A 21,386-nucleotide genomic window follows, 5' to 3' on the forward strand; every position below is an offset into this window, starting at 1 on the left:
ATTGTCAAAAAAGCCCAACACCAATACCAACCTCTCCAAATAAACACTGCCCAATGACGTAACCATAATATAATTTGCCAACATCCCCCCCCCCCTTACAAATTCATTCTTCCCCTGGTGGCTCCTGGGATTTGTGTACTTAAAAAAAATGAAAGCAATTTATGTACTTTTTTCTTCTGCCAATGTTGCGTGTAGGGGCTAACTAAAAGAAGGTTTATTTAACTTCCTAAAAAGACACTGATATCCTACTTTTTAACAATTCATTCATAAATTTGAAATATCGATTGTTTGTCATTTGTTTTCAAATAATCTTTCCTGATCAATGGCCATGTCTGATACTATATTTCAACTGATTTAATTTGTTAATAAAGGGATGTCTGATGTACCGGGCCAATTGTTATTATTTATTCATTTAAACACATAAAGTATTGAAGACCATGGTAGGATCCTGAGTGAATTAGGAATCAAGATTATAAACTATTAATTGAAACCCAAAGTATATATTTTAGTCAATATATTCGCCTTCACAATTGAGGGTGAGCTCCAAGCGGTCGTGGAAGCCGCTGTAGAACCTCTGGATGTACTCAGCGTTCATGGAGCCCCAGGCCTGGATAAAGGAGGTATTCAGGGCGAGGTTGCTGTTGTGGTGTCCCTTGCAGGACTTGGACTCCACGTGCACCTAGATGGAATAGTATAGGGGGTTGGGGTTTGGGCTCTGCAGCGGCCAGAAGTCCTTTGCCCAAAAGTGCATATTTACCTGCAGCCACTCTTGGGTTTTCTTTGCGGTGTGGGAAGGTGTTCCATCTTGTTGGAATATCTAGGTAAAATTTCCAGGAATGGATTTGATCCATAGAAGGGTGTCCAGAATTTTGATGTTCTCGTCAGCCCACACCCTGTTTCCTAAAGGGAACCACACGGGATTCCTAGCCTTCCCGTTGGATACAACCAGGTCTAACATAATCACTGAAGCAGAGTGTTTGGTGGTGGAGAGATATCGGTGCTCCTCTGCTACATCCCCAAACGTCACTACTCGGTCATTCTGCATGTTGATGACATGGTCAACATTAAAGATATTCTCATCAGGAAAGGTCACAATGGCTCCAAAGGTTCCCTTGAGGTGGTACAGGATCTTTTTTGCACGCTCCATAATTACTTTTCTCACCTCTTTTGTCAATAGGAATTCGGCTTTTTCTTCAACGCCGACTTCAGGGGGTTGACGGACACAGATTATTTTCTGCCTGCTTCTGGAGAGTGTCTGATGTCCTCTTCAACCTTCAACCGCATGGATGCATTGTAAATTGTCTTCCTCAAGGGCCCAGTCTTCTCCCAGGATGCATTCTGGTATAATCCCGCGAGGAGGAGCGCTGCATTCTCAATCCTCTTCTCGTACTCAGAAATCATGGGGGTGAATAGGACATTTTTTTTCTTCTTCTGAGCAATCGATAGCTAATTATATGTTCTACAACATTTTTTATTCGAACATTCTAAGAAAATGACTCTTCCCCTCTCAAAATTTGCATAATAGAGATGAGTAAATATTAGCGGTTGGCCCGGTAATTATTAGAAGTTAATCAATTATAAGATATATGCGTCCTCCAAGTTTCATTTCATTCTGACCAACAACAATTTCTTTTAATATTAAGAAATTGAACTTCTTTAAAACAACATTGAGTCACAAAAACAGGATCCAGTTTATAATAAAAATCAATAAATAATATTTTATCAGCAAGTACATTATGTCCTAAGGACAATAAATGAAATTATTGCACAGTATTCAAAAAACAATTACTGGATATATATCTCAAAAATCGTATTTGTATTAAACAATAATTAATTAATGTATCTCATATTTCGAGTTTTAATTGTACCTCCATTGACCATAGTATTTAGCAGACCTTCTCTTTTAGTCCTTGCATCTCTAAGATGTTTGCCGTTCATAAGATAATTCTCATGAAGCGGGAGCTCATATTGAACAAGTGTTACGTCAGAAGTAATCAGAAATAGCACATCCATGTGAAATGCGTCTAGGCTAGAACTGAGTAGTGAGTAGAGTAGAGTAGAATAATTAATTAGTTCACTAAAGTGTTCGACATATTTGTGTTATCTATACGTGAGAATAGGAATAAAGCCTTGCAGCAACTGATTAAGGTTAATTATTTACATATCTATGAATGAATCCCTTATCGAACCCAGTTGAAAAATTAAGGGGGAAGCGCTATCGAAATGAATGTCCAATACACGGAAGAAATACGTGGATTCAGTACTCGAATGATCCTATAAGTAAACTCCCAACAATGACGGGAAAACTTTTTAGCATAGACATTTTTCCACGCTTTGCACTTATTATATACCGGATTAACATTCTTATATTTGATATTTTTATATTCTTGATAAGGTAAATTCTCTGATTAGTATGACATGCCCACTTGATATTAACTATTATATACATTTATTTATTGAACTATTTGATATTATGATCATACATTTTGTCTTTATTAAATAGTGCTATATTAGAGTATGCTCGTTTAATCTATCGATATTTCATTCCACGGGAGAGAAAAAGTATCGAAGGACTCAACGCCTTAGTCACTGGAGCAGGAAATGGGATTGGAAGACAACTGGCAATTGAGCTAGCAAGAAATGGAGCGAATATTGTGTGCCTAGATTTTTTAATTAATGAAAATGAAGAAACTTCCGCTGAAATCAAGAAACAATTTCCAAATATCAAGACATGGACTGTCACCTGTGATGTGTCATCGAAAAAAGACGTTAAGCTTGCTATTGATGTAATTAAGAAAAGCGTGGGTGATATTGATATTCTTATAAATAATGCAGGCACTTTGTGTTGTAAACCATTTGTACAACATGACTTTGATCAAATTGAAAGAATCATTTCTACCAATTTGTTGGGTAATTGGGATATAATTTTCTTTTATGCCTTCTAGCTCTGTACATTTGAACGTTCAATACTTTCAGGTCAGTTATGGGTTCTAAGAGCTATTTTACCACAAATGATAGCAAGAGACACAGGCTATGTAGTGGCCATGGCATCATTTGCTGGACACGCAGGAGTGCCTAATATGGTTCCATATACAGCCTCCAAATTTGGGATTAAAGGAATGATGGAGGCACTTTTCATTGAGCTTAGGTATTACATACTTTCATTAATTAACAGTACACACTTATTTTCTTCCACTTAAAAAAGAAAGAACAAGTTGTCCCATTTGAAGAGTTGTCAAATCATCACTTTTAAAAATATCTACATATAATGTATAAGTCCCATCTAAACTATGTTACATTCCAACAAACTAAATTCTTTGTTTTAGTAGTATTGCTTCATTCTATTTTATCTGACTTATCAATCTACACTTGTAATTGAATGTATTGGTTGAGTAATATTTAAAACGTCTTTTTCATTTATTTTAGACAGGGAAATCGTGCACACGGCATACATTTGATGACTGTTTCACCATTTTTAGTGGACACTGGAATGATAAAGAACCGCCGTGTTCGGTTTCCTGACATTTTGGATATCGAAACCCCGGAAAGGGCTGCCGAAGTTATTATCAGTAACATGAGACAAGGAAACGCTATTGTTTTTATTCCAAATATTTTATACTACCTTATGTCGATCATAAGGATCCTTCCCTCTCGTGTTCAATTACTCATTACAGACTTTTTGGATAGCGGAATTGGTGTCGACTATGATCAACAATGAATGTCTTACTTTCTTTAATTTCAAAGTTACTTCTTAGTTATTTATTAGAGTGTTTTTTAACATGACTTAAGAGTTATGTATTTATCTTTAAAACTGGGTATGCCAATAGCATTAATTTTATGATACATTAGTCAATTTAATAGTTTTTTGTGTTTGTTTCAAAATAAAGATAATATGGGAATAATCGGTTTTTTTTGTTATATTTTTTGTACTCTGAATCTTATTGCAGTCATCATAGTAATTAATGTAGATATATGTATTCAAGACATGCAATTAGTATATCCTGTAATTGTGTTATAAGTAATGTTGATTCGATATATTTTCTTATTTCATATATGCAAGCCAATAGTTATCTATAAATGAATAAAGATGTCTAAATGATACCCTTTAGAGATAAGTGTTTTAAGTATCATGAATAGATGGCTTATTATACTTATAACTTATATGTTTATACACCTATCCACAAGGCCCGCAGAAAGTTCAGTTAAATTAATTTGTGATTGATATGAATAAGATAGGGTTGAGAATATTGGAATTCCGTTATGACATAAGGTGAAGTGAAGTTTAAGTATTTCTTTTAATATTTTTAGGGGAAATAATAAAATAAAAGCAAGTTTTCCCAAAATGTATTATTATTTTTATCATTGTCCCCATTCGATCTGTAACAAAAAACTCAGAATTGTATAATTGCGAATAGTGTTGTCTCAGTCCTTATTTAGAACTGAAGACTGCAGTCCCGTCCTATTCAGTCTCAATTCAGTTCGGTCCTTGAAGACGTCACTCAACTTTGCTTATTTTCTTCTTTTTAAAAAAGAAGTTCTTGTACTGACACACACAACACTAATTGTAAAAAATCGGGCCTAACTCGCTGGCTAAAACTCAATTTGCGCATAACTAGAATCGATGAAAATGTACTTTATAAACTTAAAATTTTATATAACTTTTACTTTAAAAAGGCTTTAATGATCCCACATTCGCAAGTTTCTTTCTATTACTTTGCAGAAATATTAAAAAAATACAGATTAATGGGTGAAAAAAGTAATTTTGGGGGAAGCGGGGGGCCGGATTTTTTCTTCAATTTGCTAATTTTCATGAATTAACCCCCCTAGTTATACTTTAGAAAAGGCATATTAACATTTCAAAGAAATTTAAAGTGCCTTGTTATTTTTTCCAGATTTGAGCAAGATAGACTTCATCTTATTTTCAAATTTGACGTTTATTTAAAGAAGATAAGAATCAAATTTCACGGATATAAAAAAAAACACCCTGGATAAATCGTGTTTACCCAAAGGCATTAATGTAATACATATATAATGAAGACTTCGTCATGTTTTTCGCCTTATCATCACAGGATCTTGTTCCTTACTTTTTTTTTTTTTTTTTTGGTTTAAAAGTGAATAACGACCTCTCTTTCTCAATTTTTTCAAACAGTCAGTATTACTATAGTCATATTACTATACTTATTGTTGAAGTGAATCATATATGTTCATCAAAGAGTCTGAGCCGTTATTCTGATATCAATAACATTCTAGCATATTTATAAAATAAACAGAATGAACCCAAATTAGTTTCAACCATAAAGTAGGACATTGAGATATCATATCAGCTTTATTATAGAACAACTTCACCTTCACTGAAGAAGTGCAAAAAGACGAAGATACTCTCCAAAATTTGTAGGAATTCCAATACTTTGGCACAATACAAGCCCAGCTTTATATAACCAAATTAGAGAATCTGGATTTTTTTATTATTATTGTCATGTCTATTTCAAATATTATATCGTATTTACAAGTATATTGTTATAATTTGTATTTTTTTCTTGTTCAAAAAAACTAGGTCATGGTGTTTCCAACATAGAATGATCCTGATGCAGTTTTATATCTGTTGAGCATTTGGCTCGAAGTTAGATCCTTCTCATAGATTCCATGGCAGAAATTTATCAGTTAGCCTGTCTCAATTCCAGTCCTTTTTAAAAGATGCAAAAAAATTTCCCTCACTTCCTCTTCCCTCCAAAATTTTACCCCTCATTGATTGGTTAGAATAATTTGTGGCTTTATTCCTTAATTCATTTTTATATCTCAAGTTTATTTGCAACATCAGTAATGCTACGGCTGGATCAGTTATATTGTTTGATTCCATTAATTCCTCGACGGGTCTTATTCCTTAACTTAACGTTTCAATATTCATCTTAGTGATAAGTGATATGTGAGTAAATTATATCTATATTCTTGAACAGAGATAGCGGCACCTGTTTATTTTTAATTATGTTCTTCATTGCTTCTGTTCAAGGAGGATGGTCACAATTATTTATCGTATATCAATTCCCTCAACAAGGCCCCATCATTTTTTGAGTTTTTTTTCTTGTCATCGAACATGCCATCAATATCCAGTGAGCATCTATATTTATTACTCCAAGTCCACCTTTATATTTTTCCACGTATATTCTCTCGTTTTTTAAGTTTTTATGTCACTTTATGTGTTATTTTTCACATATCTTCACAAATTTTCGACTTATTGTATGATTGTAGTTTGTTACTTTGAACCAATGGTTCAGTGAAGGAATTAATATTTGATTTAACACTTTTATTCTGTTAATTAGGTTCAGATGGTGCTTTTTTGGGGAATATTATCCGTTTTCGTAGAGCATTTTCCATATAAGTGGTCTCCGTATCGTATGTACTAGTTTTGTTGACTATAATTAACAAAAGATCCACCTCCTCTTTTTCCTGCATTTCCAAGAGATTTAAAACGGTTTTTCCAGCATAGTTGTAATAAATGTAGATTTATTCCAATTTGTTTTTAGTCTACTAAGGCATCTTAACTCCTCTAATATGCCAACAAAGTGCCATCTGAATCGCGTATAAGAGGAATAACAAGTGTGTTCTCAGTTCAAGGAGGAGTGCTAGTTTCAACAATTGATTATTTAAAATCTAGAGATAAATTATTGGATGAAAAGGACAAGTATTTTTCTATAATAATTGACAAAGTCTATTCCTCCCAGAGAGTTGAATTTAGTGGTGGCAATTTTTTGGATGTGATATGAATGAAAACTATTCTAAAACCATACTTTGTTTTATGGTGAAGAGTATACTTGGGATATACAGTCACATGGTAGCTATGGTACCAATCTCAAATATTAAATCTTCCATTATAAAACAATGTTATATGAAAGTTCTTGAAGTAGTTACCAAAGTTGGCCTAAATTTACAACCATTATAGATATACATGCCTCAAACAGAAATTTATATAGGGATGAACTAGTAAATGAAATTTTACCTAGATATATACTGAACCCTTTTTCCACTTCCGATAGAAAAATATTTATCTTATTCAATTCGGTACGTATCTTCAAAAAAATTTATAACAACTTTACTAGCAGACGAAAATTATCATGTCCATCTTTTGAAATGAGGATGTTATTCTTGTAGCCGAATTTGGGCATTTAACTCACATCTACTATATGGAGCTAGGTCAGGGATTGAAATTAGAACACAAGCTTAATCATAAAGTAATTGATCCACAACCAATTGAAAAGTGTAATGTTGATCTTTCTGTAAGGTTTTTTTTCACGGGACCACTCTGAATACAAGTAACCATTATGTGTAGAAAGAGGATCAATTCAGGTGCTTAAAAAAAACAACAAAAGTTATGGATAGTCTTAAGCACTTTTAGAATTACATAAATGTGAACTCTAATACTATGTACGTCTTAAAGAGAGACGATTCATTAAAACCATTTTCTGTAAATGAGCGGGAACAAATGGATTTCTTGATTAAGTTTGCAGAATGGATTAAAAAATGGGAAACACTCTCAAAGAATCATGGAGGTGGTTTATCTTCCGAGACATTTCATACAGCCTATCATACATCCATAGGACTAGCCCATTTAGTTAAATATTTACTGGATAGAAATAAAGTAAAGTTTTTTATCTTCCTTAAATAAATTTGGACCCAATTTGAAAGGCTTTTTGGGTGGTATAGACAGCTTGCTGGTGGAAATTACTCTATCAGTTGTCGACAAGTTTTTTAGGCTGAAAAAAAAATGTTAGCCTACTTTTAAAAATCAATATCATCAATTGTATCAATTTAAGTGAATACAAAAAGAGCCTAACTATACAAGTGAAGAAGATGTTTTTACAATTATCAGCCTTATATCTTCCAATTCTGCAATGGAATTATATTTACTTAAAGGTCTGGAGCCGCTCATTTTTTTTTTATGTGGCTATGTTGCCCATTCTATTTTAAAAACATTAAATTGGGAGTGCTGTACAATGTACTTATCTTCAGAGATGGAGATATTACTTTTGCAATAGATGAATTGGAAAAATATCAAGAATTAGAATCCTCTGTCAATTAAATTAATAGAGATAGTCTAAGAAAGGCCAGTAATGCAATTTATCTTCTTGGAGGACATCTCTATGAACAATTACAACATATTTTTGCAAATAAAGAAAGGCAAAATATTATTTTATCTATGGTTACTCCAAAAAAGTATTTTTGTAAACGGTGCACGAAGTTTTCTTTTACTCCTAATCAAACTACATCATGGTTTATAAAATCTTAATGCAATAATAATCATCTTCTTAGTAGCATTTTCTTTAATCAAATTGTATGAAAAATGTTGAACATGTTTGCAAAAAAAATTGTGTCTGAAGCGAACAACCATCTTCATGTAAATAAAAAATAGAAAAGTACATCTAAAAATTATTTAAATACTAAAAAAAGCTGAAATCAAATTGAATAGTGAATTAGTTCCTTTTTTTCTTCAATGTCATTTGAATATTGAACATATTATATGTGTTTCATTATAAAATTATGTTCAATTAAAATTATGCGTCAAGTTTTCAATAAAAAAATTAATTTTTTAGTAGTTTAAAAAGGGTAAGTTATTATGAGCTGTTGAAGCTTCAATTTACTGTATTACTTTATTAATTTGATAAATTGATTTGCACTCTAGTAAAAAACGCACGCCAGAAGAAGATATCGTTCCATATTGATTTCAGAGTTCCCGGCTCAAGGCAACGCAGGTAGGTTTTTGTAGTCCTCAATTATGATTAGCTTAAACATAGTCTTCCTGTTCCTTTGATTGAATTGTTTCGTTTTCCCTTGTTGACCGATCCTTCCCTAGAGACCTTTAGATATTTTTTTATTTTCTTCATTCCTATAACTAGAATTGAATAATATAAAAACGAAGAAAATAATGAATTATAGCTAGAATGTTCTAGCCATAGACCTCCTACTTATAACTTCATATTTATATATGTTACCGGCAAAGTATGAAAATCTTGCATTATATCAAGGTAATTTATATAATGCCTGTTGGTCTCAGGTAAACTATATAATAATCGACATTTTATACATTACTTAGGTATCATATATAATGCTGGGGCCACATGTCGGCAAAGAATATAATACAAAGTCAAGCATAGTGCATAAGTACTTGTGCTCTCTGTGCATAACTTATTTCTTGTAATCAATAACATATTTCGATCACATCCTTATCGAGCTGGCATGAGCTACAGCATTTGAGTTGGACAAAAAGGGGGGGGGGATTACTTTCAAATATAATAATAATTGCCTCAAACCTTAGGATTTAAATATCTTCAAAGATGCAAGGAGGGAGTTTTGCTGCACAAATTGTAATTTTTTTAATAGACAACCTAGTTAATTTAGGCTTGAATCTGCTATTGATGACGTCATAATAATAAAGTAATATTTGATGGGTTTTAAATTGACGCATCCGGCGTCAAGTATATTCCTTTTGTTAAGTGTATTAGATAAATAAGTCAAAGGAACCAGATAATTGAAATAGTGTTTGGGGGTACGATTGCGTTTTACATAACTCCCCCAGCCCTGTATATCATGGAACTTACGTAATATATCCAGAATTTCCCGTAGATGTAAACCCCTGATAAATCCCGGGAGAGAATCCTTATTAGTGACAACTTAGTTGTTTAACATTTTGTTCCTCCTTTCCATACGCGTATACGAAAATAAACAACAAATATACATGCTGGTGGCTCAATTGTTGGTACGTGATACATTCTTGTAGGTCACTTCTAAGAATTCCTAGCGCTGTTGGAAGGGAACAGGTGGTAAATGGATTTTTACATGAATCTGTATCTATATACAGATTTATGAGAGATTGTGTGTGTGTGTATGTAGATGTCCTTTATACGTTCCCATACCATTGAACCTAGGAGGCTGAAATTTTGCATCGGCCCCTCTTTTGAGCTTGGACAGGTTAAGACAGGGATGTCAATTTTTGGGGAGGTCATATAAAGGGGGCTTATGCTATACCCAAAATACAAAAACAGTTCTTTGAGGCTGAAGGAAACTAAATAGGGGTTGAGTTATTCATCAATAAGTTATTATCGTCTCAAAAAACAACCATACGAATAATTACGTTTTCTAAATTTATTCAAAATCAAATAAGTTATGGCCTACAAAAGAAGTCGGGGAAAATTGCAAATTTTTTTTTTTTTCAGGTGCAAAAAAATGAACTTCTAATGGAGTATGGGTTTTGTACATGGTTTCAAGTTTGTAGAAATTTGCCTAGAGATTCGTTTGCATATAAATTCTTCAAAAAAAAAATAAAAAAAAATAGATCTTTAACTGAAATATCTATCAATTTCTGTATAATTTTTAATTTTTCTCTCTTTTTTTCCAATTTTTCATCAAACGTCAATTTTCAGTTTTTTAAGAAGAAATGACAAAAAAACGAGGACTTTTGCACGAAAAAAAAAAATGCTAAAGCGACATAATTCAAGGAGTATTTTAATTTTCGGAATATTTTATAACATAACTTTTGCAATATTTGCAAAAATGTAACAGTTTTTTTTTCCAATTACCCAAAAAAATATTGTTAGGCTTTTGTTTATTTTACAATTCCAAAAAAATTCTATTAACTATATTTTTGCAAAATTAGTGCAAAAAAGTTTTTTTTGCAATTTTTTTCAAGAATTTCGATTTTGTTATTTTTTGAAGTACTTAAAAAATAGACTTCTCATCCAGGCCATTTTTTAAATTCACATATGCACATAATAATACTATGATATATTTATACATGTATATATTATAGTTGTACATATTCTCGGAATGTTATGTTAATTCATTGTCACCCAACCTATTGCGTATGTATAAATTAGTTATGTTAATGTAGAATATCACAGGGTTACAAGACCTTAGAATAATAAGGGTAATTTTAGTTGGGTTTTTTTTTGGGTGGCGGAGGGGGGGAGTTGCGATAATGATACTTTGTAGATTATCTTCCTTAACCGGATTTGTATAGTGTGAAGAATCCAAGGGAATTGGAAATATATTTATTAGGATCTTTTTCGACAACGAAACCGAATTTTTGTTTCGGTTGTGTCTTAAGTAATTTTTTCTAGACTGATTTGGACCGATTTTTCGGTCCAGACCGTCGAATAATTTTGTTTGGTTTAATTTTGTAGACCGATTTTGATTCAGTCTCAGCTTACGTACTGCTTTTTTTTTTTTTTGGGTCTTAATTTAAGGATCGATTTTTATGATCTCATATATTATGAGAGACCTTTTTTTTTATAGATCAACTGTCATTCTTTTTTGCAAAAAAATCTCTAAAGTACACGATAAGTTCTGGAACAAATACTGTATATATATAAGAGACGGTCGGATGAAAATTAATCCGAGCTATCTCTGTTTAAACTTCGTGTAACGTCATCGTACTTGAAAAAACATATGATGTCATGTTATAAACAATTTATCTGTAAAATCGGTCTAGACCGATTTTTTTTTTGGGACCGAACTAAACCAATTTTTTCCATTGGACCGATCTAGACCGAGTTTTTATATGAGACCGAGCTTTTTTATTGGACCAAACTAATTCGGTCCAACAAAAAATAACGGTCTCAGACCGGTCTAGGATTTCCAAACCGAAACCCAACACCAAATGAAACATTTATATTTTTAATTATTAGTATTTAGAAGTATTTTCTGAATATTTTTTTAATTTTGTCAATTAATTTGACCATTTTCAATGTGATTTCTCACTCCCTCCTTGACCGACCAACGTCGGGTAATCCTTTGCTAGTGGCGTATAAATTATTCAATTCCTTGTGTCTCACTTCGGAAACTACCACTCAAATCTTAGTCCTTGGACTAAGATACCCCTTCATATTTTTGTACAAATATATTAATTTAATCTTTTAAGTAATTGAGGAGAAAAATGAACTTTAATATAACTATAGATAATTTTATCAGCTCATTATATACGTGTAATTTGAGGGGTAAATGGAGCGTGTTCTGAATAGTTAAGTCCTTTCAACCTACCTAGTTCTGACCAATACTATAGAAACTAGATTTAAATAAATTCTTGCAAGAAACACAATTTTTCTTGGTCTCGATTATTCAAAATCTTGGTCACAACATATTAATTGTTTTACATAAATAAAACAGTTCATTCGTAACATTTTTGTCTGGTATATCTAGTTGAGGAGAGAACTCGGGTTATTCCACCACAATAGTTGACATTATCATATTCTATTGAAATTTAGTATATAAATTATTTATTTACCTGATAGTACTTAATCTATTTTTATAATTGATTTAATAATATATGGAGTGCTTTTTTTTTTCTTTGCAATTTTTGACTGTCATACACGATTTCTATAATATTGTATATTCAATTTGCTCGCAGTGGTAGTAGTCTATGGAGATCTATTTATTTTCTTAGGTGATACACACTGAAAAAGGCTTGAGAACTATTGATTAAACAATATTTTTCAATAGTAAAAACATGTATAATTTCTTTTAAATTGAAATTACCTTTTCTTTTTAGGCTTATTTGTAAGTCTTGACTTCAATTTTGACCGATTTTGGACGAAAATTTCCTAAGCCCTTTTAGAACCACAAGGAATTGAAAAGAAAATCAAAGATAATTATAGTCAATCCCTGATCTCTTTGATCATATTAGTACTAATTAGAATGATTCTTTTTATACCTTCAATACGTTCGCCAGAACTTGATGGGACACTGGTGTCCATCTGGCTGTGAACTGTAACCTTTTATTGTGTATAAACAAAATACCATAGTTACGCATTGGAGCTTAATTCTTAACATTTATTAATTATTTTGATATTATTTTTATTTCTCATTCAAACAAAAAAATGATTAATAATAATATAATAACTACTTTATATGTGAAACATAACGAATCAATTTCTATTTCTTACCAAGCATAAAGCAAGATTACAGCCCATAAAAAGGACCAAAGTTCGATTTGATATATTTTTGCTTGCAGAGTAAGCACATCTTTTTCTTTTGTTCAAACGCTGGAAAATGTCCACTATGATTGCCCATTATAAAAGATACATTTTTTATTTTCGTTGTTCCAGACGATTGGGTCGCCCTTTTACGCCCTTCATAATGTTTAATGGGACTCTTGTCAATTACAACTTTGAAGGGAAGATTTATTTGGATATTGAAAATAATGTTTTTACACTTACTATATCTAGAACATATTCAATTAATTTTGTATTCTTATCATTTATGAACTACTCTGCATTTTAATAATATAGTATTCATACAAATATTTGTATGTAAACGTATTACTTGCTAATCTGTCTACAAATGAAGATTACTTTAATATGAATACTCTAATAGAAAAAACTACTAAAAAATACATACACTTATCATCCTGAACAAATTTAAAATCTAATAAGAAGGGTGATAAAAATATCTTTCAACCTCAGAGGGACACCAGTGTCCCAAGAACTTTAAACTGCCATTACATTTACATTTTTCATAAAAACATAAAAACAATTTTCAACAATTACTCCTTACAAACGACAAATATTTAAAAAGCAATCAAAAATTTAAATTATTCATACATGAAAAGTATATGATAGGTAAAATGTTATTAGAAGGGTAATTATTGGCCCAAAACGTCGAAGATAATTTGGAGGTCATTTTAAGTTATTAAATGTAGCTGTATATTGCGACTTTTTCTTGAATTTTTCCAATGCCAATATAGTTTAAACCCTCTAGATCATTAGTAGAGTAAATTTTTTGTAATCTTTTTAGGAAAAAGTCATCAAATTTATGATTCAAAAGATGTACATATTTATGGCGTTTTATGCGTTTTATTTTCTTATCAATCAGCTGTTCGAGGAACTTAATACCTTGTGTAGGAAAAGAGATTAGAGCAATCACTCTTTTTTAACATAACATGTCAAATTTGTATATCAACAAGTTTCCAGACAAATTTCTACAAAATTTATTTTCTTTGCGAATCTAATATTCCATTGGAAATACTTTTTTTTTGCAGCTGAAATAGAAACGAAAGTGAAATTTTTACTACTTTCTGATTTTGCAATAACTTTTTTGATTTTGAATAAATTTAGAAAATGTTGCTACTCGTAAGATTGTTTTTTAAAACGCCAGTCACTTTTTAATTTATAACTCAAAACCCTATCTAGTCATTCGAGCTGTAAAAACAATTTTCGTATTTTGGGTAGAGTATGAGCCCCCTTATATCACTCCCAAAAAAAAAAAAAAAAAAATTGGGACCCACGTCTTAGCCTGACCAGATACTATTTTATATAAACACTTACAGATTAATGTTTTATTCCAATTTTTAGATTAAACATTATTTTATTTATCCTTTCCAAATATGAATAATGTATTTGGGAGATTATTTTGATTCTAATTCAATTCATGAATCATTCATTATTCATCCTAAAATTGATTAAAATTCCTTAGTATGCTCCAAAATTTGGTCCCTTGAATAATTTGACTTTCAGGTTTTCCCAAATTATATATGATTTATACGCTTTGAGTAAAATATGAGATTAATGCAATAGACGGGTCCATGTCCACTATTTTTGTAAGACTATAACCCAAATTAATTATCCTTAATAAGAATAATTCAAAAAAGTATTGAAAATCCTCTAGATCTATGATACAAACATTCAGATTCTGGACAGACCTAAATAATACATTAATTCTATTATTAAAATGCTTCAGCGAAAAAGCAAATATTTTCCCTGTCCGAACGTTCCTCCCCATCATTCTAAATTTCATTTGTCATTACCAGGTTCTTGAATCGTTTCTTGCTCAGGGTCACAATCTTCTGAGAATGGATCCAAATTTGCAGGATTTTGTAAGAGTTGCCGCTCTGGAGGTATAATTATAGGTTACAAAAGTCGGATTGTTCAACCTGGGACTATATATATTCGTATATTTTATTTGAATAAGATACGCTGCCTTTAATTTGAAAAAAATGTTGGATATTATTGGGAAAAATACTATATTTTCGATTGTTTTTCGAAACTTTCAATATTCTTTTGTCTCCTTTCGCGGCGTCAGAGAATTTCCTTCGCTATTGTATTTTATATTTCTATATCCAACACTAATAAAATGTACAGGGAGCGGGGATCAGATTGTCGCCTACTTTAAACCTTGATAACTTGAAGACGACATTATCAAATAAAAAACCGGTTACCAAATAGGAAAGCTATTCTTATCAGCTGACGATACGTAGTTCAGTTAGCATCATGCCGTCATCATATGAGGAGATAAAGAGCTATAAGTGGAACGAGGAGCTTTCGAGGTCCGCCGTAGTCATGGCATTGGTTAATAATGGAGGTGAAATCTCCAATTCAACGATTGCTTCAACCTTAGGAGTGAATTTACGGACTGTTCAGCGTATCCGTAAGAAGCTAGAGGACACCTGGGATGTTGATGCCACCATAAAGAGGGCACCCAAGGAGGAGGGCGCCGACAGGAAGGTCAGGGACACCGACTTTGTCGACAAGGTGAAAGAGATGGTTGAGGATGACCCTACTTGGTCCATGAAGGCCGGAGACAGGCCCTGGGTGCGGCAACAGGACTCAGCACCCTGCCATGTGTCCAAAATCTCCATGCAGTGGTTAACAGAGAACTGTTATGACGTCGTAATTAAGGATTTGTGGCCTCCTAACTCTCCCAACCTTAATCCTTTGGACTATTTTGTCTAGGGCTATGTCGAGAGACATACCAACAGACATCCCCATAGCACCAAGGCCAGCCTGATGGACTCCATCAAGGAGGTATTCGGCAACATGGACAATGAGATGGTCAGAAGAGCCTGCGGCCGGTTCAGAGGCCGTATTGAGGCCGTTATTAATGCCAACAGTGATTATATCAAATGAATGGCTACTTTATACCTATATGCTCGTCATAGTTTTGATTTTCAATAAAAAAGTTAAAACATGTATATTTTGTGTTGTTTTTTGTAGAAAGATATTTTGGCGACAATTTGATCCCCGCTCCCTTTCATTTTTATGAAATTTGACTTGTATCACTAAGACTCTTGATTTGATTACAATTAGAAACCAGGGTAGTTTTTAGCGTCGTGAGTGAGTCTGGAGCAAAAATAAATGTGCTGGCCCCTTTTTTTCTTTCCTTTTGAATATTTTCACTTTTTTATCAAATGAAACGACCATTTTTTCCAATGATCTTTTTTAAACGGGAATAAAAATATTTTTGAAAATAAGGTTACATATTAATCCACCAAACGTGGGACCCCCATTAAAGAGAGGGTCCTACTTAAGTCTCTGACATCAAAGGTATGATACTGGACACTTTAATTACCCTGAAAACTCGGACTTGACTTAGATTCGAGCATAAATACTTATAATTTTGATAATACTATCTTGACTGATTATTCATCATAGCAAATAAGCTTCCATTTTGTACATATTTGCTTTCTGAGGAAAAATAAAATATTATAGAAAAAGATAGTTTATCTTTGCAAGGAATGATAGAAAAAAATTGATTGATGAGTCAAAACTCATACGAAGAGATGGGATTTTTGTAAGAGCACAAAGAGAAAGAGGGAGAGAGACAAATGGTATTACTGAATTAAAACAATTTTTATGTCCGCTGCCTGTTATATGATTTTGAGGGGAGAAAATGATTATACATTTATGTATAAATATATGCCGGTAGTTGTATAAATACGCGGACTAATTTTTAAACGCTTATATCTCAAAGTTCCGTGACCGGAAATAAAAAATTCCAACACAAGTAACTCGGTAAATCTTTTGCCTTTGTTTTTGTTTTTCTTACTCGCATCAAACAAAGTCGTGTACGATGAATCACGAGGCCAAACGTCATATAGTTGCCACTCTCCTCCGCGTCGGTAGGTCTGTCAAGGAGATAATCAAGGACACTGGACTATCCAGGACTACTGTGTTCAAGGTCCAGAAGCTTGTCAAGGAGGGAAAAGATCTGAAGGAGGGTGTTCGGACCGGCAAACCACGAAAAATCAATGTGGATGAGGTGAAGAAGGCCTTCACAAAAACATTTGGCCACCTCAATCACCTGATTTGAATCCCCTTGACTACAGTGTGTGATGGCAAATTGAGAAGAAGGCCTGTGCTACCCGCCACCCGAATTTGGACTCATTGAAGACCATCGTCAATGAGCAATGGGCACCCATGGAAGACCATTACATCATCAATGTGTGCAAGGCCTTCTGCGGGCGCTTGGAGGGTGTCATAGCAGCTGATGGCGGTTATATTCAGTAATTATATTAAATTTTATACGAGAATAAATTCTCTATTATATAATTCTCAAAAAAAAAAAAAATACGTCATACGAATTTTATTACACATTTAATTATTTGCCACAAATAGTCCGCGTATTTATGCAACTACCGGTATGCTAAATAAAGGAGAACCTGAAAACATTTAAGATAGCATTAGTACTGGAAAATATCGTAATTATATTTAAATTCATATAGTTTTATTTTATTATCCATTTTTAAATAAATTTACACGAGAGAGAGGCAATAATTCATTTTTAGAGAATGATATTTACGGCCCCACCAACTATAAATCAAGGTAATTATATATAAGGCGTCTCATTAAAAGATTTGTTTACGTGCTATTTTGATGACGTCACAGATGACCCAATTTAGGAGGAAATTCATTAAAACATTTGTATTAATACATAATATAGTATTTTATTTTCTCATCAGACAATACTATTAGTGTAAATCTTTACCCTCCTACGATTACGGTACTAAAATTATTTAAAAAAATTAATTAAAAGTTGTTTTTTATGAAAAATTGGTCAAAAAATAAATTTTCAAATAAATATAGAAAAACAGTAGAGATTTGAAGGATTTGTACAGGTTGCCAGAGCACAAATACGTCTATAACCTCTAGGACATAATTCTCAGAATAATATGAGTTAACATTTAACACTACTCCGTAACACTGAACTTGGCTCCATTGTGACGCACTCAAAAAAGATCTCAGCTAACATCAACCAGACTGCGTTCTAAGTTTCTTACCGACACTGTGTCGGCGACACACTTTATATATGTCACCTTGTATAAAATAATAATATAAAAAAACATCAACTGTTTTTCATTTTCTAATTTTTAAGGTGTTTTATTCATTAGAAACTACTCCACTCTAGAGTCATAAATGAAATCCAGTTACAAACTGGAAGTTGAAATTTTAATGATTGAAATAATCGTACTTACGAGCCGGCCTTAATTATTGTCGGACTCTAAACTAAACTAATTGCACAGGGCACTAATAATGGGGGAAGATAAATAATGTGGAGGATCTCTTCTTTCCTTCCTTGTTTAAAAAAAAAAAGAATTTAATTTCGAATTTTGTTTTATTATTTTTAAATAAAATGCGGGGCCTTTAAAAGTATGTAATCTTAAATTTCCTTTTTTGGACATTTAAGAATCTATTTTTTTAATTTAGTGGGGGTCCACTGCTATTGCATAGGCTACTATGGCCTAAGGCCGGCCCTGCTTAAAAGAAAGGATTTACAACATATACTTCTGTTTATCAGAAGCAATTATTTACCAAGGCTAATTAAATAAGAAGAGATAGTTCAAACAGTCTTATCACTATGAATCCCTGTATTTATAATAACAGCAAGCGATAAAAGTGGCTTCTATTACAAAATTTATACATTTCTTTTTTTTCAGTCACCTATCACCAAGAGTGGAATCATGAAATACTTTTTAACAATCCTTGTTATTTTCCTTGTTTTGGGAGCTATCACAAAGGGTTCTCCATCACTATCCAATGATAATCTGTTGAGGAGACTTAACGTACCAAAAGCATTGAAAAAAGGAGTTGAATGTGATGGAACACCCTGTGGAGATTATTGCTGTATGGCGGGTGGTCCTCCTATTTGCTGTCCATCAAACAATCACTGTGCTTTCAAAGCATCAGACTGTGATCTAGTCGAGAAACAGATTAACCTTCACAAGCTGAGAGCAATGTACGGTGTTGGAACCCAAGGAGGATCAGGATTTTACTAAGGATCTATTAAATTTACTATGACATAATAAATTAATTTAATCAAGTTAATGATGTATGAACATGCATTTATATGTCAATTAAAATAAAAGATTTTGATCAAATAATGGATTTGTATTATTTTTTGAATGTAGACTTGGCAAGGTTAATAGAAACACAAGGTTAGACCATCATGTAATCGGGCTTGAATTTTCGATCTGATGTATTGTACCGACACCTGGGCAAGATGGGCAGATTTTGACAAAACACGCGGTCACTCATAGTCTATGACGTCATTATTGCTAAAATTTTCAATTTAATGTATTGTACCAACTGTTGGGCAGTAAAAAACTGATTTTGACAAAAACACGCAACCACTCAGTTACTATGACGTCAATATTAAAGGCGTGAGGGAAGTCAAACATCAGTCGTAGACGCGTTATGGTATAAGTAACCTTGTATTTCTATTAACCTTTGGCTATGGCAGATATTCCAATTAAGATGTCCTTCAGTACTCCCCTATCCCTCTCTCCCAACCCCACTTGTAACAAAAGTGAGTTTTATATGTCAAAATGTGGCCATACTTATTTCCTAGAAAGTCGATAACTCTACACATGTATATTTCCCTGTGATTTTTCAAGGTTTTCATCCTGCTTGGCTATCAAACTAGAGTAATGGCTCTTAACTGGAAGGTTGGATTCAGATATTGTTTCAAAACACATTAGATATCGCTTTATAGATATACTAGCGATAGTATTCGACATAGCCCAAGCTTGATAACTCCCAAAGAAATCCTCACTTTTTCATGAAAACGTTCACACCTAACTACTCAATACTTATATCATTTCATGTCTTCCGTCCTCAAGAATGAAATAATAATAATTTGACTTTGAAAAAAAAAAATGTTGGGACACTGATTGTAACTTTTAATTTTTAGAGCACTTACTAATAAAATAAACAATATTCATTTTTTACATACCAACGTTTATATTTAATTCAAATATTTAACGTATTAGACTGATAAGTGATAATCCAAGTCAATTGTATTAATAATTAATATACACAAGAGACCAATAACAAAAACAAACAGTGCCCTTGTTTAATGAGTTTTAATGCTATAGTATTAGAACTCCTTGCTTTTTACTGGGATATAAATTATAATTTATAAATAACAAAGAGTGATAAAGCACGCCTCCCACTCTAAAATTGCTGTGGGGAAAGAAGAAATTATTTTGTTCTTGGATTTTTCCTTATTTGAATATCCCGCCAAAGAGAAGGTGAGTTTTCAATTATACATTTAGGATTTATTAATTGTTATTATAATAATAAATGTATACTTTAAGATACGATGGTCATAGGCGGGAACTTGAACTCGAGACTTGCGACTCAAGTTGGACTTGAGTGCATATCTCACAATCAAAGACTACAAACTTGACTTGGACTCCATTGCTAAGTCTTGCAACTCGTCTTGGATTCCAAAGTTTAGTATATTGTGACTAAGGAAAGCGTTAATTCTAGTAGGAGTATAATCCTTTCTACAGATATATTTAATTATGAGTCTTAAAAGATTTAGGAGTGTCGGTTCCAGTCCTGCAGCTTACGACACAACATTAATCTGAGTAGGGGAAACGTTCTTATACTGTATATCCACTTCGAATCTCAAGTCATGTTCAAGTCCTTGAATATTTTCATCGAGTCCTCAAATGTTATTCAGGCTCATTTCATTTCATTAATTTAATAGTATTTTATATTATTGATGTAAGTGAATGTGCATTTTATATCTGTATTCATTATAGTCAACCCTTGTAATTGGGTTAAAGAAGTTGAAATCTGAGAAGAAAGGAGCTCTATGATATTAATTTGGTTTTGAAATATATATTTATTTAATGATAACTGATTGTATTATTTATTATTTCCTGATAAATGGTGACTTTAAGTCCGTAGTTTGAGGTTCATATATCGAGTATTTTTCATACTTTTAAACAATTTAAATTTCATTTTATTAAAATGTAAATAAAATGAGTGATATTTGGACGTGTTTATACTAATACGTAGCTTTAATAGTGGTTCCCCGAAATGTACAGGTTATATTTTCGTTTTAGTGCATGAATATATACTAGTATTATTTAGGTATAGAAGGGAAACCATGTAACACAAAATAAACGCAAACTAAGGTAGACTTATTATATCACGCAACTTATTTTTATTTATCCATTAGTCCTACACTAGATTTTAACCCTCCATTAATGGGCATCCTTTATTCTGACAGACTTAACCAACTTGGATTCAAAATTAACCTAAAAATTAAATATATTATATTTCTTGATATACAGTTGACAAAGACTCAAAATTACACTAATTAATAATAACATTACT

The 21,386-nt window shown here is 32.4% G+C and overlaps 1 protein-coding gene and 1 long non-coding RNA gene across 2 annotated transcripts; both read left to right on the plus strand.

Annotated features, from left to right (window-relative positions):
- Positions 1–1,978: 1,978 nt before the first annotated feature.
- Positions 1,979–3,902, plus strand: LOC121116414 (epidermal retinol dehydrogenase 2). The gene is made up of 4 exons (XM_040710667.2): positions 1,979–2,395; positions 2,504–2,910; positions 2,977–3,148; positions 3,427–3,902. Exons 1-4 carry the CDS (start codon positions 2,172–2,174, stop codon positions 3,716–3,718), a joined length of 1,095 nt encoding a protein of 364 aa, XP_040566601.1. The 5' UTR covers positions 1,979–2,171; the 3' UTR covers positions 3,719–3,902.
- Positions 3,903–18,394: 14,492 nt separating this feature from the next.
- LOC121116415 (uncharacterized) lies at positions 18,395–20,903 on the plus strand. Its single transcript, XR_005863851.2, has 2 exons — positions 18,395–20,287; positions 20,354–20,903. It is a non-coding gene; the product is annotated as an uncharacterized lncRNA (long non-coding RNA).
- The last annotated feature ends 483 nt before the right edge of the window (positions 20,904–21,386 follow it).

Source organism: Lepeophtheirus salmonis, chromosome 4, assembly GCF_016086655.4.
Source record: "Lepeophtheirus salmonis chromosome 4, UVic_Lsal_1.4, whole genome shotgun sequence".
Lineage (NCBI taxonomy): Eukaryota > Metazoa > Arthropoda > Copepoda > Siphonostomatoida > Caligidae > Lepeophtheirus > Lepeophtheirus salmonis.